Source organism: Meles meles, chromosome X (genome assembly GCF_922984935.1).
Source record: "Meles meles chromosome X, mMelMel3.1 paternal haplotype, whole genome shotgun sequence".
NCBI classification, from domain to species: Eukaryota; Metazoa; Chordata; class Mammalia; order Carnivora; family Mustelidae; genus Meles; species Meles meles.
In genome coordinates, this window is record NC_060087.1 from 111,617,347 (window position 1) to 111,644,639 (window position 27,293).

At 51.6% G+C, this 27,293-nt stretch overlaps 1 protein-coding gene across 10 annotated transcripts in view; it reads left to right on the forward strand.

The window, feature by feature from the left end:
• Positions 1 to 25,821, forward strand: part of BCORL1 (BCL6 corepressor like 1) — a 62,870-nt gene extending 37,049 nt beyond the window's left edge. For all 10 annotated transcript variants that reach the window (XM_045994603.1, XM_045994600.1, XM_045994601.1 and 7 more), the window contains 7 exons: positions 3,466 to 3,689; positions 8,064 to 8,285; positions 10,401 to 10,567; positions 11,496 to 11,641; positions 18,919 to 18,996; positions 20,019 to 20,172; positions 23,554 to 25,821. In XM_045994603.1, the coding sequence (XP_045850559.1) occupies positions 3,466 to 3,689; positions 8,064 to 8,285; positions 10,401 to 10,567; positions 11,496 to 11,641; positions 18,919 to 18,996; positions 20,019 to 20,172; positions 23,554 to 23,836 (1,274 nt within the window). In that variant the 3' untranslated portion in view covers positions 23,837 to 25,821. The remainder of the gene's footprint in view (positions 1 to 3,465; positions 3,690 to 8,063; positions 8,286 to 10,400; positions 10,568 to 11,495; positions 11,642 to 18,918; positions 18,997 to 20,018; positions 20,173 to 23,553) is intronic.
• Positions 25,822 to 27,293: the final 1,472 nt, after the last annotated feature.

The following is a 27,293-nucleotide window of genomic DNA, read 5'->3' on the forward strand; positions in this document are numbered from 1 at the left end:
GCCAGATGCTGTCATGTGTAATCTTGGAGGCACAGACTATCACCGAGGCCTGTATCAGTATGTTCTGCTAAGTACTGGTCAGGCCCATTTCTGTTTTGTTTTGTTTTGTTTTTTTGTGGGGGGGGGCAGCATTTCTATAACATGTTTCTAGATGAACACAAAGTATGTCTCTGGGTTCCATAAGAGCATATCTGTGTCTCACTCTTTCTTTGACCTCTGCCCCTGAAGCAGCAGTTGATTGTCTCTGATAATGTATTTATCCTGAGCCACTGGGAAGGATCCACAGTCTCCCTGTTGTTGAAAATGGAAGAACTGCCTTCCGAAGGGGTAGTAGATTCTGGGTTTGCTCTAACGCAGAGAAGGCTAGCCCTCGCTTCCAGCTCGGTTTAAGCAGAGATGTAGCTGATACCATCCCCGCACTGCAGAGGGTAATGGAGCTAATCGTCATTGACTGTGGGAGACTGAGGATAATTTTCCCTTTTTCCTGCCAGAGCCGTAAGGGATTGGTCAGGAACGAGGCATCAAGTCGTTGGTCTGAGCTGCTTGTGTTAGGATGAAGAGGAGCTTTGGTGCCACCTAGTCTTCTTTCCTGAGAGCTGGTTTCCTACGAGCTGGGACTCTTCCCGCGGACCTTACTGGTTTGGAATCAGAAGGACCTCCGAGGTTACCTGGTTCCATTTTCCGTCGAAAAGCAGAGATCTCTGTAGCACTGTGGACAGGTAGCCTTTACATAAACGCCTCCCAGGGCATGGAGAACACCGCTTGGCAAGGCATCCTGTTGGATTTGGGGGCAACTTTGGTTGTTGAAATGTAGGTTATTCTCCCTCCCTGCATGTGGCTAAGGGTTTTGAGTCAAGGCTCTTGGCTTTGGCTTATGGTTTGGTTGCCTTCCTCCAGATCCAGTGGTGACATCTTCATGAAGGGATTGCCTGGCAGACATCTCTCTTCTCAGGAAAACTCTGAACCTTCCTGTTACTACCTGTCTTTCAGGTTGACATGAGGAGGTCAGGCAGAGGCCAAACTAGACAGGTCACCTTCTTTTTTTTTTTTTTTTTTTAAGATTTTATTTATTCACGTGACAGGCAGAGATCACAAGTAGGCAGAGAGGCAGGCAGAGAGAGAGGAGGAGGAAGCAGGCTCCCTGCCGAGCAGAGATCCCGATGTGGGGCTCGATCCCAGGACCCTGGAATCATGACCTGAGCCGAAGGTAGAGGCTTTAACCCACTGAGCCACCCAGGCGCCCCAGGTCACCTTATTTCTGTCTGAGTCTCATGACCTTTCTGGTTTTTTTGAGGATTGTATTTATTTATTTGAAAGAGAGAGAGTGCTAGCACGAGTCAGGATGAGGGGTGGGGTGGGCAGAGGGAGAGGGAGAAGCAGACTCTCCAGTGAGCATAGAGCCTGTCGCAGGGCTCGATCCCGGGATCCCAAGATCGTGACCTGAGCCAAAGGCAGACTGTCAACCGACTGAGCCACCCAGGCGCCCTCACAACCTTTCCTCTTGTCCTGGGCTTCGGTATGTCCCTACTTGACCTGCAGAGGGGATAGGAAGAGACGCTTCCACTCGCGCGGCTACTACGTCTATTCTGTTTCTCTCCGTGCTACTATGAAGTTCTTGCTTCACTGCAGCTGTACAAACTCCAGAGCCTGCCCCGCCCTGGGTAAGCCGGGTAGGGAGCCACTGCTTTTCCTCCGTCAGTGAATGCCGCAACATGGCTTCCCCATGTTTCCTGACGTCCTCCCTCACAAGGCACCGTTCTGTTCCTTCCTCTTTTGCCTCAGCCCAGACTTGTTGCATCAAAAGCCCCAATTGAGAATGTTCTGGTTGGAATTGCCATTAGAAGCCATCTAACATGGCAGTTCTTGCATGAGTGTGGGGACCCATGGGTGGGTTGGAGAGAGTTGGGAGAAAGCGCCGGTGTGACAGCTGCTGGCCTCCTAAGTGCCGCACGTAACCTAGAGCCAGTTCTTCGTACTCTGGTGATGGCTCCCACATCTGGACTTGGCCTTGGTAATGTCACATGTGAGAACACATGCCACGGTGGAGGGAAGCCAGCTGAGAATTCTTGGATCTTGCTCAACCCTCTTGGTTCACAAATTGGAGAAACTGAGGCTGCAGTCATTCATTTCATAGACATACCAACCTTTCGCCATGTGCTCAGTCCTGTGGGGGAAATAAAGAACACAGGGGCAGGGCCTTCCCTAAAGAGCTTACTGAAATAATATGGTAAGGATGCCTTTCTCTTTATAACACCTTATAAAGGGGTTTTGTATATGTTTAATTCTCATACCAGTCCTTTGATGTGGAGTAGGTCTTCTCCATTTTACAGACATAGAAACTGTGGGACATTATGACTTGCCTCCAGCTAGTTACACAGCTAGTGGCCAAGCCATGTGACGCTAATATTAGTTAAGAGATAAGGGTTAACCCAATCTATCCCCCATGTACCTGAGGTTTAGGACTGGACTGTGGGATGAGGCTCCTGGCAATGAAATTCCCAGTGCCACTCAGGGTTCCATCGGGAAAGAGCTGTGAGAATCACCACACACTTTTTTAAAATAAAGGTTTTGTTTATTTATTTTAGATTGGGGGGTTGGGTGGGGGGAGGAGCGGCTGGGGGAGGGACAAGGAAGGGGAAAGAATCTGAAGCAGACTCCATGCTGAGCGTGGAGCCTGATGGGGGATCCATGCCACCACCCCAGGATCATGACCTGAGCTGAAACCAAGAATCAGCTGCATAACCAGCTAAGCCAGCCAGATGCCCCTTGAATCACAGCCACGCTTTCTGAAACTAGAAAGTGCTTTGTCTAGTGAGCTCTGGCTAGAATTAGAGATGTTGCTTAGTGTATCCCGGTGACTTGATTTCCAACCAGGGAGGGCAGCAGGTTTGTGTGACTGCCCATCAGCTCAGTAGGCCCAGGGCACCTTCTGATTTCAGGGAGTTTCTGTGGCTTTGATCTTCATGTCTTCAGCGAGTGACCAACCAGGCAGTCAGGTGGGTGAGTGGAGGCAGTGAGGAAAGACCTCCGTTTACACCCCACCCCAGTATACGTCATACTTCGCTTCAGCAGAACTGCTCAATTCGTTTTCATATTGGAATGGGGAAAGAGACAAAGGGGATGGGGGAAAAGCTGAAAATAAAGTTCTGATTTGCTCTGGGCTATGGGGAAATCCTTTTAAAATTACTCTCATCTGGGGGACAGCCACCTGGGCCGCCCCCTGCTGGCAGGGCTGGGAGTCGCCATCGGCTCGGAGAGCAGGGACTTTGTTGTTGAAGTACAGTGGGCACTTGCGAAGCATTTAGTGGCATTGTTGGCACCACACTAGGCTCTGGTAGCTGCTCCTTACACAACTCGGCACTGAGATTCGACTCCCCAAAGCCTTCTGATTCATCGTAGAGGAAGGCATTGCTTTTCTGTGCTCCATTTCCCTGACATCCATTCTTTCCTGTTTCTTGCCTTCAGATTTAAAGGCTCGGAAGCAGAAGACTTCCTCCCAAAGTTCGGAGCACCGCCTCAGGAACAGGAACCTTCTCTTGCCCAACAAAGCCCAGGGGATCTCGGATTCACCAAACGGTTTCCTCCCAAATAACCTGGAGGAGCCAGCCTGCCTTGAAAATTCAGAAAAGCCATCAGGAAAACGGAAGTGCAAGACCAAGCACATGGCAAATGTCTCAGAAGAGGCCAAGGTGCGTTGCCAGTGAGGGGAGTTGGTGGGAAGGGAGCGGGCTAGGGCGCCAGGCATTCCCGAGGCTCTTTGATCAACAGTCATCTGAGCAAGTGAGTGAGTAAGTGGATGGGGAGGACCAGATTAACTCATATTTATTGAAGTATTTTGAAGTAGTTCTAGGAGAGTTGGGGGTTACATTTGAAGAATGGGACCTAAAGTTATCAGTTAACATTAAGAGCCTGAAAACTCTCAGGTTTGGTTCTTCCTGGCTTTTCCTCAACAGGCCTTGGATTTCCTTTGAGTTAAGGAAGAGTTGAAGAATGTGGCAGGATGTTAGCCTGAATACCTTGTTAATATCCAATCAGGAAGCTTTCGTCTGGGCTTAACTCCCTGGAAACCGGTCAGAGTTTTCTGAGTCAATCAAGGTAGAGAGCAACTAGTAGAAGCAGGGATGTTGATTTCCAGACAAAGGTTGACTGAGGGTAGGACTGAGAGAGTTAGAACTGCCCTCCCACCACCAGCTCACCAGTTCCTTTGCTTCTCAGGGAGGCACTCACCAGTCAGTAGCCAGGCCAGCATTCTAGAATCCCTGTTCATAATTGAATAATTGACATCTTTTTGGGGGGTCTGATGTTTACATCATTGGTTTTGGGTTTCACGTACCATTTGCAAAAGACACGGTCCTGGTCCTCAGTCCTCGGGCGAACTTTACATTTGAAAGAAGCAAAGGTCCAGGCTCCAGTGCCGTTGGCCACCAAAAAAACCCCAAAGGTCAGAATGGGCTTATTTGGTGGTTGTGATTTTTCCAGCTCTTTCCAGCTTGGAGTGGCAGTGGCAAAAGGCGGGAGACCCAGGTGCTTACCTCCCCCTCCTTTTCCCTTGCCCCTCCTGGAAGGTACTCAAGCCTATTTCCTCATCTTTAAAAATGGAAATGAGGGGCGCCTGGGTGGCTCAGTGGGTTAAAGCCTCTGTCTTCGCTCAGGTTATGATCCCAGGGCCCTAGGATGGAGCCCCACATTCCTCTCTCTGCTCAGCAGGGAGCCTGCTTCCCCTGTCTTTCTGCCTGCCTCTGCCTACTTATGATCTCTGTCAAATAAATAAATAAAATCTTTTTTAAAAATGGAGATGATACTCCATGTCCTTTCCATCTCACAAGGGTGCTTAGGGGAACAAAGGAGACAAGGGTTGTAAAAGGCTTTGATAATCATAAAGTGCTCTTTGAGGCTGGTGTATATCCTTGAGCTTCAGGTTGAGGCAAGGATGAGAGGACAGAGGCACAGAATGGCAAGGTAGCAATGAGCACTTCTTCAGACTGCTAGAGGGAGCGGGGCAGGGGGAATAAAGAAGCCTGGCCGGTGCTGAGTGCTCCCTTCATGTAGCCATTCTTAATTCCTGCAGTGGCTGTTAGAGGTAGGCACTGTTGTCCTCGTTTTATGGTGAGGAAACTGAAGCTCCAGGAGGCTAAGGGACTGGCACGAGGTTACTCAGTGGTCACGAGTGACAACGTGGGGACATGACGCAGGTCTCACCGCCCCGGCTCTTTCCATGTGCCTCCACCTGGGCAATGGGTGGCTTCCGTCTATATCTGGGAGACGCTGGGGTTGAGGGCGCCCAGGCAGGGACACACTGCAATGCTGAGCAGCTCTGGTAAAAAGTGGGCGTCCCCCTCCTCTTCCCCCCTGCTCCTCCCTCACACGGCCCCATCCCACACAAAGGTGACTGGCTGCCTGACATTCAGCAGCACACGCTGGTAGTTGTGTCTGGTTATTTCGCCTGGCAGTGTCTGCTGAAATGTTCCTCCCAGAGAGGTTTTGTCCCTTCACAGGGCCTCCCTTTTTCCCTCCCGCCTTTCTTTCTCTCCCAGTCCCCACCACCTGCTCTGGATGCCCCCATGCCATGGTGCTTTGTAGTGGGAAGCAGGGTGGGGGGGGAGGGCGGGGGACGTGCCTGCAACACTAAAGCTGGGGCTTCAGCCAAAGGCTTCTTCCCACAGGGGCTCTGAGCCAGAGAGGAAGAGGGGAGGGGGCGGAGCCCCCATTTGTTCTTGCTCCTCCCCCTCTCGGGCAGCCTCCCTTGTCTCTGGTGGCTCTTGCCCCCAGAAGGAAAGTCACCCTTTGGCTCCCGGCTTGGCTTAGCAAAAACCCAGGCACTTTACCCAGCATCCTCCAGTATGGCCTTTATCTACCTCTGCCCTCGTGGCTGTGGAGCCACACCCTACACTGATCAGCCGTGCCTTCCTGCTAGTGATTGGACCTCTCTGCCCTGTGGAGATGCAGACGGACAGCAGTTCCGCTTCTCTTGGGATTTACCAGAGGAGACAAATGCCCTGGGCTCTGGTCTTCTCCCTGCTGCCATCGCTTTCCAAGCTTCATGATTTTCGGTAAATTTTCAGTCTGCCCAGGGCTCTGCACAGAGCTGGCTTGTGATGATGTGTCCAGCCCGGAGTGAAGTGCTGTAAGGAACAAAAGAGAAGATGACAGGGCACCTGGGTGGCTCAGTGGGTTAAAACCTCTGCTTTCGGTTCGGGTCATGGTCCCAGGGTCCTGGGACCAGGCCCACATCGGGCTCTCTGCTCAGCGGGGAGCCTGCTTCCTCCTCTCTCTCTGCCTGCCTCTCTGCCTACTTGTGATCTCCTTCTGTCAAATAAATAACTAAAATCTTTAAAACAAAAAAAAAAGAGAGAGAAGATGACAATGTGAACCCTGCCCCAAAGGAGCCTCAAACCCAGCAGGAGGCCAGACTTGTCCATGAAATGGTATAAGGAAGTTAAAAGTCTGGCATCAAGTATCAGATTATTTGTTTCAGGCTAGGTGGCCTGCATATGTGGAGAAGGAAGTCTAGAGTGTTGTAAAAGGTTGTAGAAGACATAGGATTTCTGGGAGACTTTAGTAATGCTCTGAGGGATTTGGATAAGTGGTATGTGTTAGTTGTCTCTTGTGCTCTAACAGATTATCCTCAACCTTACCTCAACACAACAACACACACACTGTCTCCCACAGCTTCTGGCGGTCAGGCATTCATGAGCAGCTTAGCTGGGTGTGGCTTGGGGTCTCCTGTGAGGTTCCTGTCAAGGTGTCAGCCAGGGCTCCATTAAACTGAAGGCTTGACTGGGGCGGGAGGGTCTGCTTCCAGGGGGGCTACCTAGCATGGCTGGTCATTGGCAGGAGACGCCTCCTTGCCTTGCCCTGGGGACCTCTCCAAAGGACTGCTTGAGTGTCCCTATGACGTGGCAACTGGATTCCCTGAGAACAAGTAATCCAAAAAAGAGGCTGAAGCCACATTGTCTCTTAGGAAGTGGCCTTGGACGTCAAACACTGTCACCTCTGCACACTCCTGTTGGCTACACAGATCGGCCCTGTTCAGTGCAGGAGGGGGCTACATGAGAGCACAAATATCAGGACGGATCATCAGGGGCCAACTTAGAATCTGATGAAGACAACTTAGAGTCTGCCCTCTGGTCACCCAGTGATTCATGTCCCTCCCACATGCGAGGTAGACCCACCTCTCGCAAGGTCCTCTAAAGTCTTGTCCAGTTATGACTTCAGCTGTCAGTTTATTTTTATTTTTTTAAATTGTATTTATTTATTTGAGAGGCACAAAAAGAATGAGCGAGAGCATGAGCCGGGGAGGGGAGAGAGGCAGAGGGAGAAGCAGACTCCCTGCTGAGCTGAGAGCCAGTCTCAGAGCTCCAATTCCCAGGACCCTGGGATCATGACCTGAGCTGAAGACAGACCCTTCACCCACTGAGTCACCCAGTTGCCCCCAGCTCCTAGTTTAGAATCTCATCATCTAACTTGGGTCCAGTGTAAATGAGGCTCCTTCGGTCTGGTTCCTTGAGTACAGTTTCTCAAACACGGTTCCTCCCCATGTAGACAGCCCATAAGCAAGAAAGTGAGGCTCAGAGAGGTTGGGCCTTAATCCAGGTCTTGTAACTAGTGGGTGGCAGAGGCAAGATTCCAAACCGACATCTTTCTGACTCTTGAGCCCACGAGCTTTGCACCAAGCAAGGGGGGCATGGATGTGATCCAGGGCTGGCGTGTGGAGGAAGGTGGGAAGAGCCTGGGGCAGGTTAGGAGGCAGGTTTTTGCGACAAGAGTGAAAGCCTTAGCAGCTGTACGTCTTTGGTCGAAGATACCTATCTCCACTTCTCCTTCCTATCAGTTTGCTTCACTCATTTAGAAATAGGACTTGTCAAAACCGCAACAAATGGAATAGAGGCAGGTAAAGAAGGCATGTGGAGTGCTTCGGGGAAGCTGGGATGTCCCCTCTGTCTCTGATTTCCAATCCCTTGGTCATTTGTTGGCTTATGTGGTTGAGGATTTGAGCCCCTCAACATCTGGGTGGGAGTGGATGGGAACCTGTGCTGATCCAGGACCCCATCTCTGCTTTCCAGGGCAAAGGTCGTTGGAACCAGCAGAAGACAAAATCTTCCAAGCCTCCCACCCCAGTGAAACCCACAGAACCATGCACACCCTCTAAGTCCCGAAGTGCCGGCCCAGAGGAGGCCTCCGAGTCACCTACAGCCCGGCAGATCCCTCCAGAGGCACGTCGGCTCATAGTGAACAAAAACGCGGGCGAGACCCTCCTACAGCGGGCGGCGCGTCTTGGCTATAAGGTAGGGAGATCCCCAGCATCGGTGGAGAAGCTTCTCCCTTTGTGTCTTCTGTGGCCTGGGCGGGACTTTGCTTGGGCCTGGGGCTTCAACCTCCGCTGGACTCCTTCTGTGGCCCAGATGGCCTCTGGGGCCGCCTCACTGTTCTCAGGGAGCGTGGGAATGCAAGCTCGTTGGAGTATCAGTTGGGGTTGAAAAGAATTGAAATATTGATAATCCAACACATTTGTAGGCCAGAAGCGGGGTTTTGATGTCGTCTTAAACTTTGCTTTGTGGCAGCTCCCCCACTCAGAGAGGAACAGGGGTGATCACTGCTCACTCTTCGCACCCTCCAGCCTCCCCTCATCGGGACTCCCAATGGCCAGCAGTCAGTGGCGCGTTGGCAGGGGGGGCTGCGCTCCTCGCCCCGACACTGCTTCCCTGGGGTTGGAAAGAAAGTGGGAGGGGGAGTTGGCCTGTATCGAGTGCCACTTTGGTCCTGTTAAGAGCTCTTCACCACTGACCCGTGGAGGTAGGTTTTATTAGCCCCATTTTACACGTGAGAGCGTCAAGGCTTAGCAATGCTAAATGATGTGTCTAGGACCATTCAACTCTTATATATGTATGAGTCTGAATTCCCACCAGGGTCTTTTTGATTCCCAGGTGCCAGGGTAGGGCAGAAGCCTGGCTCTGTGACTATGATAAAACGTTGTCAGGCACTTTTGTTGATAATGAACTCCTTGACCACATATATTTGCCCACCACACCAATTATTTCCTAAGGATTTGCTCTTAAGGGTGGAGATGCGGGTTTTAGAGTAGGCCTTGATTTAAGGCTTCCAATCCCTATATCTGACTCATTTAAATATGGGTGCAGTCCCAGCTGGGCTGGTGGGCACAGGAGAACTGCCTTGACAGGGGCTCACTGGCGAGCTGCCCGTCTCTCCTGAGTGCCTAGTTTGGGGGCCAGGGTAGGTGCCAAGGGAGATCTAAGGAAAAAAGATGACCAACCCCTGCCCTCAGGTTTAATCTTCTTCTACCTGGGGCCAAACCAACAAGTAGGAGACCATAGGAGAACCAATCAGGACAGGACAGGAGCAGGTTGGGCAGCCTGTCACAGGAGGGAAGGAGGAGGAGTCTGAGGCCTGAGGGAGGAGGCCAACGTCGTCTGCATTGGTGAGGAAGGTAGGGGCCTTGTGCTCTCCTGAGCGAGAGGAATAGTTCCTATATATCCAGGAGACAGCACCCCCGACACAGGCACATACTCGCTTGCTTGTTTGCTCACTTTCTCATTTCTCACTCACTTTTTATCGCTGGCTAGCCTGTGAGCTAACTGTCGGTCAGGATGGCTGAGCCGCCCATGTCCCCAGGGCCGGAGAGGGCTAATAATAGGCCTCCGGTACTGCTGCCTGCCTTTTCCCCTCAGAACAGGGGGCCACCCTTCCCCTCCCCCTCAGCTTATTCACCAGCTTCTTCTCAGACCAGCTGGGGTGCTTCTAGTCCCAGAGACCTGCCTCTGGTCCTATCGTGTAGCCCAGGGAGGCTCATCTTTACTTTGTGAGTGAATGACCACATTGAGGTAGACTCAGAGCAATCCTGATTTGAGGGGAAGGCAAGAACGGACTGCCCTGGGGTAAACAACCAGGGACAGCGCTTACAACTATTAAAACCAGCGTCCAGGGAGAGGACTTCAACCCATTCTTTCTTCCTTGTTCTCCAGTTACCTCCAGAGGCTGTGCTTGTCAGCACATGCCTCATTTCTCTGGTCTGGGGCCCTCTTGCAAAGCCCCAGACTAGGCAACCAGGGCTCAGGGAGTTGAGGCCTGAGAGTTTGAGCTCCAAGTGGGCAGGTGAGCCTTTCTGCAGACCTCACCCCAACAACCCACGCCCACATGAGTGACTATCCTTGGTCGTAATACGTGTCTCCCCACCGCAAAGGAAATAGCCCAGAGCTGAGGCCCTGGCCGTGGCACCTCAGGACTGACTTTGTTGACAGAAGATTCTGGGGCCCATTAGGCCCCAGAATAAAGTGCAGGCTCTAAGACTTTCTCTTTGGACATTTGGAGAGCTTCGAGCCTAACTGGGGTGATTTCAAGAATTAGGCCTCTCTTCGCTCATGGAGCTGTCCCTGTCCCTGCAGGACGTTGTTCTCTACTGCCTGCAGAAGGACAGCGAAGACGTGAATCACCGCGACAATGCTGGCTACACGGCCCTGCATGAGGCCTGCTCCAGGGGCTGGACCGACATCCTGAACATCCTGCTGGAGCATGGGGCCAACGTGAACTGCAGTGCGCAAGATGGCACGAGGCAAGAAGGCCGCTCCCCAGCCCCCCTCCCCCCCACCCCTGGCCCCACAACTCAGCCCCTCACTCCAGAGAACTTGCTGCAGCCTGGGCCTTCGCAGCACACCAGGCCTTGTCGGAAGTGCTTCAGGAAGACGGCTACAGACCGCTGTAGGGGGACAGTTTAGGGCAGGGGTGGACGAGTTCCTGGCCGGCCAGCCTACTTTGGTTCCCAAGGAGAGCTTGAGTTATCTAGGGATCATCCTGACAGGTGCAGCTTTACCAGGACGGCCACTCAGGCATCCCTCATGTCCTCCTGGTGGCTCATCTGTCTCCGGCAGAGTCTTGGCCTTACAGGAACGGGGAGGCCCACCTTAGGGTAACACCCCAGATTTGATTCTTGATTTGATGTCTGTACATTAAAAAAAAAGACACCTGCTGTGTCTTAAATTACAGCCCTTCACCTCTCTCAGAGGGCTTGCTTCTTGGGTCAGATGGAGAGGAACTGCTTACCAAGTAAGGGGCAGAGGATGCAGGCTTTGCTTGGCTGCCACCTGGTGTACAGAGCCACTCCACTCGTCCCTGCTCCAGGGCAGTCATCCAGATCTTTCTGTTCATCCCCCCAGCAGCCGCTTTAAGTTTATCCTCAGTCAGGGGCCCGTTCTCTCCCGAACTCCAGAACAACCAGTGGAGCTACAGTGTACCTCAGGGACTGTCCCACATGTAGGGAGAACCTAAGAGACAGATGGGAGGGAGGGGAAAGAGGCAGAGAGAGAAGGAAGTGGGGAGATCTGATGGGGGGGTACAGTTCACAGACGGTTCCTCCACCTTAACTCTTACCCACATTATTCTGGGCTCATGTTAAGTTACTTTCCCCTGATTAGGTAGCCTGAGGCTAGACACCCTGGTTCCTGCTTGGGCCCCATTGTCCTCACCCTGTATCACCTCCACAGGCCGGTTCATGACGCGGTGGTCAATGACAACCTGGAGACCATCTGGCTCTTGCTGTCCTATGGGGCTGACCCCACACTGGCCACCTACTCGGGACAGACAGCCATGAAGCTGGCCAGCAGCGACACCATGAAGCGCTTTCTCAGCGGTAAGCACAGCCCAGGCTGAACATCATCCTTGGGGTTGGCCTCTCATTTCTGAACTCCTGAGGAGATATTCTTCATCTCCCTTCATCTCAAACAGCTCCCATGAGGGGCGTCAGCCCTCTTTATAGGCTTTCCTTGAAGTGTCTCAGAAATCTCTATGCACTTTAAAAAGCCCAGAGGTCCACTTCCTCTTGTTCCAATGCCATGAGTGTCCATATCGCATGCATCCTCTTCAGGGCCATGGCAGCCCACAGGGACCCATTTCCCAGCGAGGTATGTGGGGTAGGCCCACATAGGGAGACAGCGGCCCCACTGATAGATTCAGCGGGGGGCAAAATGTGTTGACCCCTGTTCTGAGTGGGATGTTAGTTACAAAGAAATGACACTAAGCATTTTGCTTTTGTCTTTGTACTTTCTCCTTGTCGGTGATCAGAGTGGAACCCTTGGGACCCCTTCTGAGGCTGTATTTCTCTCTCTTTTTTAAAAAAGATTTTATTTCTTTATTTTGGACAGAGCACGCATGCACATGAACAGGGAGGAGGGGCAGAGGGAGTGGGAGAAACAGGCTCTCCGCTGAGTAGGGAGCTAGATGCAGGGTTCAATCCCTGGACCCCGAGATCATGACCTAAACCAAAAGCAGGCATTTAACTGACTGAGCTACTCAGGTGCCCCCCGATGCGCTCTTTTTCACAGCCTCTTCCTGCGGTAACTGATGTTCCCTCTGCACCTCCCTGTTCCTTTTTCTTCCTCCCTCACCTGGCTCCTTGAGAAAATTGTCTGGTGTTCAGGCCTATGGCAAGGGCCACAAGGCAATGTGCATTTATTCTCTCATTAGTGGTTGGCCACTTTGTGCCTGCAGTTAGATAGCTCTACTGAGTTGGGCAGCAGGGCAGAGGGAAGGACGGAAGTCTAGTGTGAACAGATTCACCAGGAAGCTCCTCAGACTTGACTGAATGAAGGAACCCCAACTCCTTAATCACATCACAGCTCAGCCCTCGCTCTAGAAGTTTCTTCTTCAGACTGCCAGAGTGCTGGACAGATGAGGCAGCTGGCAGGCATCTTGTTGACCCTCTGTGGAGGCTTCCATGTTCGTGGTTGACCACTCTCAGACCAGGAGTCCACGAGACCCAGGGTTTGCTCAAGACTGCTCACTCTCACCTGGAATCTGGCTCCAGATTCCAGATTCTGGAATCATTAGTCCTAAATCCCCACCTCCCCGAAGGTACAGTTCTGGATTCCCAGCCAGGGGATCATTTAGTTATCGAACAAAGCTTAACTAGATAGCTGATGATGGAAGGAGAAACAAAGGAACATGAACTAAAAGTCCCCATGGAAGGAGAGCTAGGTGGGAAGCACCACCTTGATACTAATAAAAGCCGAAGAGGAAGTGGTGGGAGGCCGTGGTGGGAGAACTTGGTTCCTGCCCAGCCAGCCTCCATCCAGCCCTCAGTCAAGCTGACTAAACCCTGCAGTCCCCGGTCACCGTGTACAGGCCTCTGGCCTCCCTTTGGGATCCAGCCCTGCCTAGGGGCAGGACTGCCTTTTCCCTCCTCTCAGCTCTGGGGTCCCGGGCCTCTGTCCCTGAAGGGCAGAGCAGTTTGGGGATGTTCATTTGGTCATTTGTCCCAGGCTAGTGATGACTTGTTTACTTTGGCTGCACTGTCATGGGAGTGTGGGGCTCAGGGCAAGCTACCCTTTGTGACCTTTTCTCCCATACCATGTGCCATGTGCACTGTCTTACACATACACACAGACACACACATTGTCTGCACTTGACTTGATTCCCAGGAGAAGCTGGCACAGATGAACACCCAGAACTTCTCAACATGATAAAACACTGCATGAAGCTCTGTCTCTGATCAAGGTTTAATCCAGGGGGTTCTCTTGGGGCTGGAAACTGGCCTCCTGAGGGTCTCCAGGCCTTCTGGATCCAAATAAAGCTATCTCTGACCACCTAAGTAAGCAGACAAGCTCTTTTCTTCCCTGGCCCCTTCTCCAAAATCCCAAAGGCATCCAAATGTTGAAACCATTTTCAGTAGTTAAAAATTTAGAAACCGGGGCGCCTGGGTGGCTCAGTGGGTTAAAGCCTCTGCCTTCGGCTCAGGTCATGATCCCAGGGTCCTGGGATCGAGCCCCACATCGGGCTCTCTGCTCCGCAGGGAGCCTGCTTCCTCCTCTCTCTCTGCCTGCCTCTCTGCCTAGTTGTGATTTCTCTCTGTCAAATAAATAAAATATTTAAAAAAAAATTTAGAAACCAACACATTTCCCCCTCTCCTCATTTCCGTTAGCTAATCTCAACTACTAGCCAGCCTTTTGATGCCTCCTTAAACTCACCCGGATGCCAGCCCACATTGTGGAGTCAAGATTTTTTAAGATTTTATTTTTAAGTAATTTCCGTAACCAATGTGGGGGCTCGAACTCACCACCCCAAGATCAAGAGTCACATGTGGTACCAGCCAGGCACCCCAAGAGAAGACTTTTCTTAATTCTGGCATTTGGTAGCCTGTCCAGGCCAAACACCTTCATTCAAATCTTAACATTTCATCTCAACTTTGTAGACCTGGAGCTTCAGCATCGTAATGGGGACCCAGAGCTGAAAGGAGTGTTAGCACAGGGTCACCTCTTTTCCATGCAAATATCAAGTGCCCTCAAAGGCAGATCTCTGGCTGGTTTTTTGGGACAGTGCTAGCAAGCCAGGCTAGGACCTTGGCCCAGCAGCCCGGGGAGGCAGGCACTGGCAGTAGTCAGCGGCTCCTGGAAGAGGGGACTTGGGCCCAAAGTTTGTTTTGGTGGGATGAGGAAATAATACTCAGGTTTTTTCCTAACCATTTGGAAGTGAATGGTTCAGTGGCATAATCAGGAGCTTAATTCCTTGAACCGAGTATTTTCCCCTCTTTTTGAATCCCGTCACCCCACCCCACCCCCAGCAACTCTCAGGGAACCACTGGACAAGGCTCCCTAGTGGCTGCAGGAGGCACCCTGACCCTGGGCTTGGAAGTTTGGGAGGTGTTCTCCTCACTTCCCCACCTCCCCAGCCCCTAAACCTGGATGCATTTGGGTGGACTTCTGGACTTATTATTATTTTTTTTAATGTCTGTCTGGCTGAGGTATTTTAAAAGCTTTTTGCTTTTCACCCCCAAGCATTTGCCTGACCAGACTCTCTATAGATTGCTTGTCTTCTTCCTTCCCCAGTGGTGATCCCACAGGGCAGAAGATGAAGGCGAATCCTTGTAGGGTGCGAAGGGCTCCATTTTCTGCAGGTGCAGAAGATGAGCATGAGCCTCGGTGTTGCTCGTGGTGTAGAGCTTCCCTCTTTTCGTGCGAGGCCCTGTTTTGGAAAGGTCTGGGAATCGAATCCTCTTTTAAATACACAAAGGAATGTCACTATTTACAAATACCCTGTAGCGAATCCTTTCACAAAGTAGATGATGCTGGCAGTCCGTCTGGGTTGTAAGTGGATTTTTCTGTATTGAGTTGGCTTAAAGTGAGGCCCATTTCTCCTGAGATCTGGCAGGGTGTGGCAGCAACCCCATCCATCCGTTCATCCGTGGGTTTCAGGCAGGGCACCGGGCACTAGAGGTCAGGCCGTGGAGCCCTTTCTCTCTCATCCTCAGGCTTGGAGCACCAAGTCATCCAGACTCTCAGAGGCCTTGGGAAGACCTCCTCCTTGGGCCAAATTACAGGCAGGCATGTGACCGATTTGCCTTTGACCCTTTGAAGAAAAGAATAATATCCAGGCTAGTCGAGGGAAAACAGATTCGTGTCCCTCCCCTGTCAGAAAGAATGTAGGAGCCGAGGGGAGTTGTTGCAGTTTGGTTTGGGGCATCTGAGGAAGTATTGGGACTGCTTTTCCTTCTGCTGGTGAAAGGGTCAGCAGCGTACCCCTGGAGGTCACGAAATCACAGGTTTTGTTTTTCCTGTTGGAGACCTCTGCCGTATGACCCCGTGTCGAAGACTGCTTGTTCTTGGTTTTTCTCCCCCTTCATGTCCCTCAGCTGGTGACTTGGTTGGAGAACACAGGGGGCGGTATGTTGGGACCCCAAGAAAGAGAGAAACTCTGATTGTCAGGGTGACCTCTCACACACTGAGTATTTAAAACATATTCTTCATGTGTGGAGGTGAAATTTACAGAACATAAAATCAACTACTTCGAAGGGAACGATTCAGTGGCGTTTTGTGCATTTACCACCTTATACAACCACTGCCTCTGTCTGGTTCCAAAACATGTTCATCAGCCCCAAAATGAAACCCCACATCCACTAAGCAGTTGCTTTCCATTCCACCCCCCCCCAGCCCTCAGTAACCCCCCCATCTACTGCCTGACTCTGGATTTGCCCATTCTGACCGTTCCATGTCAGTGGAACCGTACAACATGGGGCCTTTTGTGTCTGCATCTGTGCTCAGGTAGTGTCACGTTCCCAAGGTCCCCCCGTGTGGTGGCATGTTTCAGTACTTCCTTCCTTCTGAAGGCTGGACAGTGTGCCATTACACGTCTCCACCATGTTGTCTTTAGCCGCTCAGCAGCCGAGGGACGTGGCGGTGCTGTCTGCCTGCTGCGGCTGGTGCTGCCGGGGACGCGTGTGTGTGGCCACTGGTGTGACTACCTGTTTGCAGTTCTCAGGGAGGTTTACCCAGGAACAGGATTGCCGGGCTGAGGGCACTTTGGCGGGGAGAGGACAAGAGCAAAGGACTGAAAGTGGTGGGAAGGGGCAAGGGCCAGTCAAGGGAAAGGAAAGTTCTTTCCGTCCTGCTTGTGTGAGGAGCCTATGAGGCAGCGGGACGGGAAGCTGCCCCATCAGGCAGGCCGTGGAGATGCTTCTGGTGCGCTCCCATTGCCTGCTCGGACGTCCACATCTAGGCTCCTGGCCGTTCACGTTGGGCTGCCCCAGAAAGGCGGACTCACCTGCAGATGACCAGGATTTGCTGTCGGTGAGGAGAACTAGTGGCCTGTGCCATGCTGGAGGCTCTGAAGGCAGTCCCTAAAGAGGAGCCCCAGGAATGTGGTGAGTGAGGGCTGTGCTGACGGAGTCACCATGTGACCTCTCAGGGCAGGTGGGGGGTTGGTTACAGTAGTGATCAGGACCCGATGTCTCAGCCGGCTGGTAAAGCAGGCACGCTACTTTCAGTCTTGCCTGGTAGTCATTTCTCCCTCCCTTTCTTCCCCATATACTTACTGCGCTCTTACGATGTGCCAGGAACCTGGGCTTAGGCCATGGGGAGACAGTGATGAGCAAGACAGACGTGGTGCCCGCGTTTTGGAAACTTAATGATCTCACACCTTCATCTCCCAGGACACCTAGCACTAGACCACGCACCATGGGCAGCTCCCTAACTAATGCTTCTGGAAGAAACTCTTTCCAAGTCTCAAGGGCACAGGGTGCAGAAAAGTGCCCAAACGGCCAGTTGTGACCTCAGCGTTGTTTTGCAGAGTACATAGAAAAAGATCTAACATACATGACTAAAGGTTTTCCACTGTAGCTGCTCAGCCATTATTTTGAAAGCTCTCTCTGGCTGCTTTTTCCTGCCAGAAGAAAGCCGTCATCTCCTAGAAGGCTGCTAAAGTTATTTCTCACAACAGCTCACAACAGCTAATAGGCGTTTCTGTGGATACGATGTATGACCCAAAAGAGGAGGATATTGGAGTGCAGTGGTGCCTTTTCCCGGGTGAAACTAGCTTCGTGCCTTTAGGAGGCGCCGCCACCTTCCTCCTAGGATTTGGCTTCCCAAGGGCACCCTCTCCTCCTCTGTGCCCTTTGGCCTCTCAACCCTTCCCTTTGCCCAAGTGTCGCTTGAGGGCAGGTAGCAAGCACACAGAGCTAAGTCAGCTTGCCAGAGGTGCTAGGTGGCATATTGGCAACCACTGGGCCACGTGCCCACAGATGACACCATCGAGTTTGTCATGAAAACCTGCTTTTTGTCCACGTGGGGTTGCGAGGTGAGACAATTGCATAGATGCTGCTTAGCCAGGAAGAAAGAAGGCAGAGCAGCGACCGGCTGTCTGTCCTCAGGTCACGTATGTGGAAAGTGGTTTAAAATGTGTTTGGTAGGGGAAAATGCTTAGAGCAAAACATGAACTATTGTAACCATTTTAAAGTATACAATTGAATGACATTAAGTACATTCATAACCATCCTGCTGAGCTTCAGAACTTGATCACCTCAAAAGGAAACCTTGTGCCCATTGGGCAGTCACTTCCTGTTCCCTCCCAACTACCAGTCTGCCTTCCGTCTGTCTAGATTGGCCTGTTCTGAACATTTTATATGCATGGAATCATACAGTATATGGCCTTTTGTGTCTGGCTTCTTTCATTTAGTGTAATGTTTTTAGGGTTCATTCATGTTGTAGTGTACGTCAGTACTTTGTTTTTTCTTATAACTGAATAATATTCCATTATATGGCTAGACCATGTTTGGTTTTCCCTTCATCAGCTTAACAACATTTGGGTCGTTTCCACTTTTTTTTTCCTTTTTTGGCTATTGTGAGTAGACTCGCTATGAACATTCATTTGTATATAAGTTTTTGTTTGAACACCTGTTTTCAATTCTTTTGGGTATATACTTAGGAGTGTAAGCAAAAGGTTTTTATGAGGATAAACTTGGTCTTCTCCCCCATGTTTTCCAAAGATGAAACAGAAGGAATTATGCTTCCTTATCTTCCATTGAATTGGAGAGATCCTGATTGGCTATATGAGCGTTGTGACCCAGGGAGTGGGGGGGGATTGAAATCTTGGGATAGGTCAAAGATTCCCCTGGCAGAGTCCATTCCTTACACCACTAAGAGCCTGTATCCCAGACCTAAATGCCTTCAGGCTGATCGTGTAGGAGAGCAGAGCAGGCTGGGTGGGGACTGTTGAGCGGGAGAACGCACATGTCGCCTCTCCCTCCAGCCAACTGTTGACATGCAGGAATGTGGGACTCAGTGTTGCCAGATTTTCTGATTTTTTTTTTTCAAGAAAAGATGGAAATCCAGATTTTTAGGTGAAATCTCTCAATTTTAAAAACTTTGATGTTAATTAACTTTTTTTTTTTTTTTTTTTTTTTGGTTTAAAAACACTGAGCCAAACTCCAGGTGGTCAGTGGGCAATATTTTGCTCCTGGCTGCTGGTTGGCAACTTTGGATTAACAGCAGGAAACGTGTATCTCTCTCTAGTAGCTCCCGGGCCCTCCTGTGGTCCTTCCTTCCCTTCTCCCGTCCTCTTAGCCCTCTATGGACATGCTTTGTCTCTAGATCCTTCTCCAGCCTAACGTCCTTGTCTCACTGCCTTCTCTTCTTTCATCAGATCACCTCTCGGATCTTCAGGGCCGGGCAGAGGGTGACCCTGGCGTGTCCTGGGACTTTTACAGCAGTTCTGTGTTGGGTAAGCTTGGAGTTGGATTCCTCCCATGCTTGTCCATGGCTCAGAGATGGGGGATTGCTTTGGGTTTCATGAATTGTTCTCAAAGACAGGAGTGACCCTGTGGAGGCAGCCTTTTCCACCTGTTAGTAACTTATGGACCCTTTCAACCCAAACCCTAGCTCCCCCCAGATTCAGAAGCCATGGAGCCACCCCTCATTAGCCCTCTCCCACTTCTGCCCTGGGTAATGTTTTCCTTCTCTGTCCCACCCCCCACCACCCGGTTCTCCTCCCTTGCTTTGTCTTAACCCTGTCAGAAGGCCCTGTTGTGCATCGTCCTCTCTCTGGCATTGCTCACACGCAGGAGAGACCTAGGCCCTGCCCTGGGCCGTTCTCGTTCCCTCCCTGTCCGGACCCGACCGTACGTGCTTTCTCAGACAGCCATCCTCTCCTGAGCCCTTAGCCTCTGACCCAGGCTTTCCTCTCTTAGAAGAGTAGAAGAGTCTTTATCTGTGATGCCATCAGCACCCCTCCCCTGGGTCAGGGCTACAGATTGGGGGAGGTACCCACCCCGAAGCCCTGGGGAAGCTGGAGCAGGAGAAGGTTGGGATGGAATGAAGTGAGCCACACCCAGACATGTGGGCTGGGAAGGGAACTGGCTGAGCCACCCCTTGGACTTCTGAGGGCCAGCAGGCCAGGCAGGTGTTTCTACCTTGCCTTCAACTGTTGGTAGAACCGGCAGGCTTCGTCTCCAGCAGCCCAGCAGCTCACCCTTCATACCACCTGGCTTTTTTCCAACCAAAAGGTGGAGGAGTATGATGAATTTCTGGCTACAGAATTATGTCTCCCAGGGATAGAACTTTCATGGGCCCTCCCAAGGGTGGGAACCATGGGATCAGTGAAACTGGGCGCCAGCCAGGGGTCTGTGGGCTTGTTGTCTGTCTCCTGATCACCCACCTTCAGGCACCTTTCCTTGTTGGAGCATTTCTTTTCTTCAGTTTTGTGCATGTAGCTTAGTCCTAATATCCCATGTGCTCTCCTTATAGAGGAAAAAGATGGCTTTGCCTGTGACCTCCTACATAATCCTCCCGGGAACTCTGATCAAGAAGGAGATGATGTGGAAGAGGATGATTTTATGTTCGAGCTCTCAGACAAGCCTCTTCTCCCTTGCTACAACCTCCAAGTGTCAGTGTCCCGTGGGTAAGTGTCTAAGAGATCTACAGGGACGGAGTGCCAGGATCCTGGCAACCCCTGGCCTGCCTCGCTGGGAAGGGTGGAGCTCTCCAGAAGGAAGCAGAGACCTGGCGAGCAAACGCTAGAGCTCGGGAAAGCTGATGCATGACCAAGGCCAGCCTGACTTTCCTGCCCTGCTCAGTTATCTTCAGACCAGAGGCTGTAAGCTCTATGTTTATTAACTGTATGTCCTTCCCAAACCCCAAACCTAGATTTGCTCTCCGAAGGATTCTGCTGCTGTTCCTGGGTGTAAGAGATGATCTGGGAGATATTTGGGCTGATGAACTATTAGAATCTCTGGAACATTTTTGTGGTTTCTGGGAACAGCCAGACAGAATATTTGCAATTGAGATTCTTGGAAAAGCTGCGACATATGGTTGCCATAGCTAAGGGGCTGCTGGGGTCCTTAAGTAATCCACAGGCTGCTTTCTCGGAGCCTTCATGTTGGCAAGATGATGGCACGGGCACTGTCATGTCAGATGACTGTGTGTGTTATTAACGGGTGTCACCCATTTCCAGAGACTAGACTATACCTGACACCATTAGACCAAACCCGGCTTAATCTTTACTTGAAGACCCAGGAGGGAGTTCACGGGGCTGTGGTTCTGGTCGGCTTTCACCGATGGCAGCGTGTGGCCGTGCTGCTTAGGGGGATGCTGGATGACCTGTCCTTTGGTTCTTAGCCTCCATTGCTCAGTATTTTCTTCTTCTTGGTGTCTTCACATAGTTCAAATACCTTTGCAAACACTCTTAGGGATCCTTTTCCTTTGATACCTATTTTTAAGATACCCAGCCCTGTTTGTGTTTAAAGAGTGAAAGCACACGAAGCGCACAGGGCAGAGAGAGGGGAGAACGGGGGATCGGGAGCCCTTCAAGTGAGTCCATTGAGTTGATGACTCTACCCATTGAGCCACAAGGCTCTGTGCATCCCTTCACTCAGGGCCTGATAAGATTAAAAATAGCCTATATGATGACACCGGTAGGGCTCAAGTTCCAGGGGCTTTTGGTCCTTATTCTTCTGGGCATCAGCTGATCCCTGAGGGCGGGGCAGGGCCTCTGGGATATAGTGTTGCACAGTTAATTAATTCTTCCACGGTATTCAGCACTGCCTTCTCTGAAACAGGATCTGGGGCCCCAGGCAGCAAAAGGACCAGGGTAGTGTGCGTCAGGTGTGGATGGAACATGGGGCAACCAAGTGCCACTTGCCACGCAGCAATCAGGTTTTCACATGAAAGCTTGCTCTGGGCAAAGCTGGGTCTCCTGACGTTCTGGCCTCCCTTCCTCCCTTGCCTCTTTGGAATCTGTCCTTCCCCACAGCTGCAGTGCAATGGGGAATACAGACTCCCCAAGAAGTAGGGAGAGTGTAGGGGTGTCTGTCAGTCTGTTGAGCTCCTGACTCTTGGTTTTGGCTCAGGTCATGAGATCAAGCTCCCAGTGGAGCTCTATGCGCAGCGCTGAGTCTGCCCAAGATTCTTTGCCTCTTCCTCTCCCTCCCTCTGCTCCTCCCCTACTGGCTCCGTGCTTGCACGCTGGGGCTGTCTCTCAAATAAATAAGATCTTCAACAAAAGAAGTAGGGAAGGTGTCGAATGATGACCCCAAGGCCCTGCAGGGTTCAGAACTGCCTTCGGAATCCCCAAAGCAAAGCTGGATTCTGAGGACCAACTGTTAACGTTCTAAGGGTTCTTTTTCATTCTTTGAAAGTGATGGTCCAACTGTATGGTTATCTATAGTCCCTTTCTCTGAAACCCAGAGCACTCCATTTCCTGACGGTGCGAGAAGAATGTTTACAGTCCCTGGGAAGAGCGTTGCATTTTAGGGAGCAGGGGTGTGGGTCTGAGTAGGAGTGGTCTGTGTTGTGCGGAACGCTTCGTCCCGTAGCCGTGTCTTCAGCAGGCACACCAGGCAAACCCCAAGGGCCAAAATACAGCCTTCAGAGCATCTCCAGGCTAGTGCAGGAGATAGACGAGTATATAATCTGCTCTAATAAGAGACAAAATAAAGTCACACAGTTGAGCAAGGTGTCCAGTGAATAACAGTGGTCGCCCATTCCTGTGCCGCGGAGAGAAGTACAGTTAACATTGCTCTTGCAGTCTTTCTGAGATGGGCTGTGTTTGAAGTCTTATAAAAGGGGTGTGCACCAAGTGCCGTGAGACTCTGGAAGATGGGACGAGCGACCGGGCGATCTGGCATGTGAGCTGGGCCCGAGGTTCAGAAAGCAGGGCTTGTCCTTCATCCGACGGCTGGCACTTGGTGGGGTGGAGGTATACAGTGTGTGCGTGTGTGTGTGTGTGTCTGTGTGTCTGTGTGTCTGTGTGTTACTACAGGGGGGCACTGGGCTGAAGAGGCTGGAGGAGGTCATGTTTGAAAGGTCTTGCAATATTGCAGTAAAGAATTTGGACAGTTGGGTTGTTTTTGTTTGTTTGTTTGTTTGTTTGTTTGTTTGCTGGAGGTACCAGGGATCCATGGAAAGCAGTTCAGGGAGTGAGAAGGTCGAGTTTTCTTTTTAGAAAACGAATAGTAACAGAGGATCCAGTGAGGGCTGGTGGCAGTGCAGCAGAGTGACTCTTGGCAGAGGGAAGCCGGTTGGGAGGCTGGTGGGGCCGCTGGGGGCAGGACAGTGCCACAGGAGGGACGGCCTTGGAATGGGGACCATTAACGCAGGGATGCAGCATGTCTTCCTGGTTTGCTCAAAGTGGGGAGCGCGTGGCCCCTGAGCGGCCTCTCCGGCACCCCTCCCAGCTGTCCCCAGGCTGCCGCCCAGTCGGGTGTGCTCAGCAAAGTCAGACTGGCTGTAATGTGAGCTCCGGCTCTGCAGAAAGGACGGTGCTGCCACTGGAGAAAAAAACTTGTCTAATGCATTCCAGAGCCAAAGAGAAATGCCTTTTAGATTACCCGCAGTTTAGGCCTTTCTCCACGGCTCGTCTGTTGGGGAAGGTCTCAGAGAACAAGGAGGCAGGGGAAGCCGGAGTGAGAACAGGAAAGGGAAACCAGACAGGGTAGCAGGGGTCGGTTGGGGGGAAGAACTGGTCCCAGCAGATGGTAAATTCCAGGTCATGGGGTGTGGGGGAAGGTCTGGGGATGGCTGCTCTGAGTTTTAGGTTCTGGAAGTTCCCTTTCCCTCCTGCTCCCGCATTTTGGGAAGAGGTCAGTCACGGGTTGAGTGCTGGAGATGAAGCTGAAAGTTGGTCAGGCACTGGAGGAAACAGGAGAGTTTAGCCCCTGGTTTAGTCTGGTGTGGGGGGTGGGGACAGTCAGACTGTCACCCTTCGGGGCCTTCCGGAGTGTTCCCGGCAGGCCACTGCCTCCCCCCAGCCCCCTTCCCTAACTTCTACTCTTGCTTCTTCCAGGCCCTGCAACTGGTTCCTCTTTACCGACGTCCTGAAGAGGCTGAAGCTTTCCTCCAGGATCTTTCAGGCTCGGTTCCCGCACTTTGAAATTGCCACCTTGCCCAAGGCTGAGTTCTACCGGCAAGTGGTCTCCAGTCAGCTTCTGACCCCAGCCGAGAGGCCCGGAGGCATGGACGACAGATCCGCCCCAGGCTCCTCTGAGACTGTGGAGCTGGTGCGGTACGAGCCGGAGCTCCTTCGGCTCCTGGGGTCTGAGGTGGAGTTCCAGCCCTGGAACAGTTGACCTGGGAAACAGCCCCTCCCTTTTCTTCTTTCTCCTCCCAAGTTCGCCCCTCCCCACCTCCCATGTCTTTCCCCCACCGAGCACCAGACTGCAGAATGAGGCAATAATACGGACCAACAAGAAGCCGCCTTATCAATGCCAGCATTAGTGACTGGATTTTTTTTTCCGGTTATGATTAGTTCTCATCTCCCTGTCATCGTCTTTGTTGTTGTGGTTGGTGATGGGGGTGGAAAGTTGAACTCCACGTCTGAGGACAAGAGATCCCGGGGATGGTGGGAGGTGGCGCCAGGGTCTCTTGGACTGGCCTCCTTTGTGTGTGACCAAGACCACACCTGGGCCCTGGGTGGCCTCAGCCTGTCTGGAGGAGAAATGAGAAAAGCCCAAATCTCTGAGCGCCCCCTCTGTTCCCCTGTGTTCTTCTGTCTTCCATAGTATTTATTTTATTAGTATTTAATTTGTATTGTTTCATTGGTTTCTGATAAGTCTGTATCACTGTGACGATTTGAGACAACTTGTTGTATTGAGGGACTTTCTTCACCTTTCTTTGTCTTTCTTGATCAGCTCTGAGCTGCCCCCTCCCTCCGACAAAGTGACTCCCAGGTTTGTTTTCACCCCACTGGGGAGGGGGCTGGGGGGTGCTGAGGACCTGTGACTAATGAAGGTGGCTGGTGCTGGTGGGGGGCTGGGGGGTTGAGGGTAATCCTGAAGCTTTGGTGCTCCTCCCCCACCATTTTTTGTTTGTTTGTTTCACTACCTGCCCTTTGCAGCAGCCCCACTTTCTTGAGATTAGTGTTTCTGGGGAGGGGTGGATTGTAGGGGGAAGGGGTTAATGGGTCACTCTATTTGCAGAGAGTCAGGAATGGGCCTGAAGACTAAGATCGCCCCCTCCTCCTACTTGGTTCACTGCTCCCCTAAGAGTGCACAATATGGGCTCGGCCCGCTTCTCCACTCTCCTCCTCCAGCCACCGCACTGCTTCCCGCCTTCACCCTTTCTGGATGCTGAGTCTCTCTGCTTCCAGCCCTTGACCCTCACCTCTCCCCCTTGCCAGACTCAGCACCCCGTTCCTCTCTCTCCTCCTTGCTTCTCCCTCTGTCCCCCATTCTCCTTTGGAATCTGCAGAGGGTTCTGGGATGGACTGCGGGATGTGAGAGCCAGGCCTCAGCTGTTTCCTAGGTGAGGGCAGGAGGCTGGGCTCTGCTCCCACCATGGGACCTGGAGCCCTGCCAGGTCTCCTTCCCAGCCTCCAGTGCCGGGTTTGTCCTGGGAGAGAGAAGGAGGAGCTCGGGTGGTCCCTTGTCCCTGCCCCGCTCTGTGGCATTGTCTTTCCTACTCTTGTTCTTATTTTTCTACCGATTGCTATTTTTTCCAAACAATCCTTGTAGAGAGTATGTACCATCCAAAGGCAGGAGGGCCTCACTGTGGCCGGCTCTGGTTGGAGATGGTACAGTTTTATTGTACAGGTGCTAAAACAACAACAACAAAAGAAGAAAATGGAAAAAAAAAAAAAAGACAAAAAAAAGGCAAAAAAAAAAAAAAAAAAGCCAGTTTGAGGATGGGACAATCTGTTCTCTGGAGACTCCTGATCCATGCAGGAGCATTGGTGGTTATTTTCTTTGTATTGTGTTTGTTCTTTGTTCCCAGGGGGAAGTTCTAGGCCCCCTTCTGTAGGACTGCTCCCCACCCCCCACCATACTGCCCAGTTGGTTTTGAACAGTTGTTCTCCCTTTTAAAAAAAAAATATATACATATGTGTGTGCATATATATATACATGTATATATATATGCACACACGTATATATATAAAGTTGAGGGGTTTGGGTTTTAATTTTTTGGTTTTGTGGGGGTTCATGGTATTGTGTGATTTATTTTATGTTTGCCTTTACCTTTTTGCATTTGGGTGTGTATTCTGGCTGCCCTTTATGTTTCATTTTAAGCAACTGGCTGTGGAGTCAAAAACACTTGCATACTGAAAAACCTGTGTCAGGGCTTCTGTCTCCTGTCTTTACTCTGCTCCCTGCATTGGCTCTTCCACGGTTAAAACAGATGGGAACCCCCTGATCCTGCCTCGCAGTTTGGGTCGCACAAATGAGGACAGGGTGGCGGGGCTAGTGAACATTTGAGCCACTGGGGCAAGATCTGGAAAGAAAAGGCAAAGCAGGGGCATCATGGGGTAGGGGGCGGGGAGTGGTGGGGAGAACGGAGTCCCTGCATCCGTTTAGCCGTGCGTGCGTGCGTGCATGCGTGCGTGCGTGTGTGTGTTCCTAGTCTGCCGTAGGAGTAGCGGAACGGGAAGGAGGAGCCCTCTTTTAGGTGGCTATAAGGAATGATCCTCGTTAACTCAAGGAAATCACCTGCTTGCTGGCTCCCTTGCCCCGGGCTACCCACATCTGCATCTGACCCCACGGTCTTATCACTCCCACAGTTGTGCCCGTGCTTCCCCGGCCCACCTGCACAGCACAGGCCTTCCATGGTTCTGGCTTCCCAAGGCCCAGCTACTGTGGAGGCAAGATGCCCATCCTAGATTTTACACCTTTCCCCCCCACTTCTGAAAAACAGTGGTAGAAGTTCCAATTCCTTCTGACTGCTGGCTCCAGAACGGGCCTGTTACCGGTTGAGGGGAAGGGGATGTCTGATAGGTCTGGGATGTTTCAGCTATGCTCTTAGGACCTCTCCCTGTGGCTTAAGTCTCTGGAGAACCCTGTCAGTGTACAGGTGAGGGGATCTGGGGGGTCTGGCCAGCCGGAGCCTAGCCAACCCTGGGAGTGAATTGTGAGCTGCCCTTTGCTCAAGCCCCAGGAGCACACTTCAAACCAGGTCTTTCTGTCCAGATGGAGGAATATCCATTCCTTTGAGCCACAGCATTAATCTTCCTCACTGGCCTTCGCTTACCCACTTTCTGATCTTGATGCTTCCAGAACAGTTGCTTTCTCCTGTTCCCAAACAACCACATAACCACTGATTTTAGCTCAGTCCTCCGTTTGGAACTTGCAGCTAAGAAATCAGAGCTGTCAGTAGGTCATGAAAGCTATGCGGTGAGGGCAAGGATTCAGCTCAAAGAGATGGGCGAGAGCCGTGGGGTGGTTGGCAGGACTTCCAGGAGACGGTACCCAGTTGACACTTCAGTAGAAAAACAGGAATGAGGGGTGACAGAGAAGCGTCTCTGAACTGAGCGGACAATTGGAGCAAAGGCTTAGAGACAAATAAGAGGGTGGTACGTGCAGGAAACTACAAGCCACCTGAGTGTCACTGCAGCTGGAGGGGACAGAACCCTGCCAGGCATGCCAAGGAGCACAGCTGGGACTTTTGCATTAGGTGATGGGGAACCACAGGAAAACTGGGTAACGATAGAGGGGTTTTGTTTGTTTGCTTAAGTAAACTGGTAACAATGTGTTGGAGGTGTTGGAGGACCGAGAGGAAGAGAGGTAATCACTGGAGATTCAGAAGGAAGGATGAAGG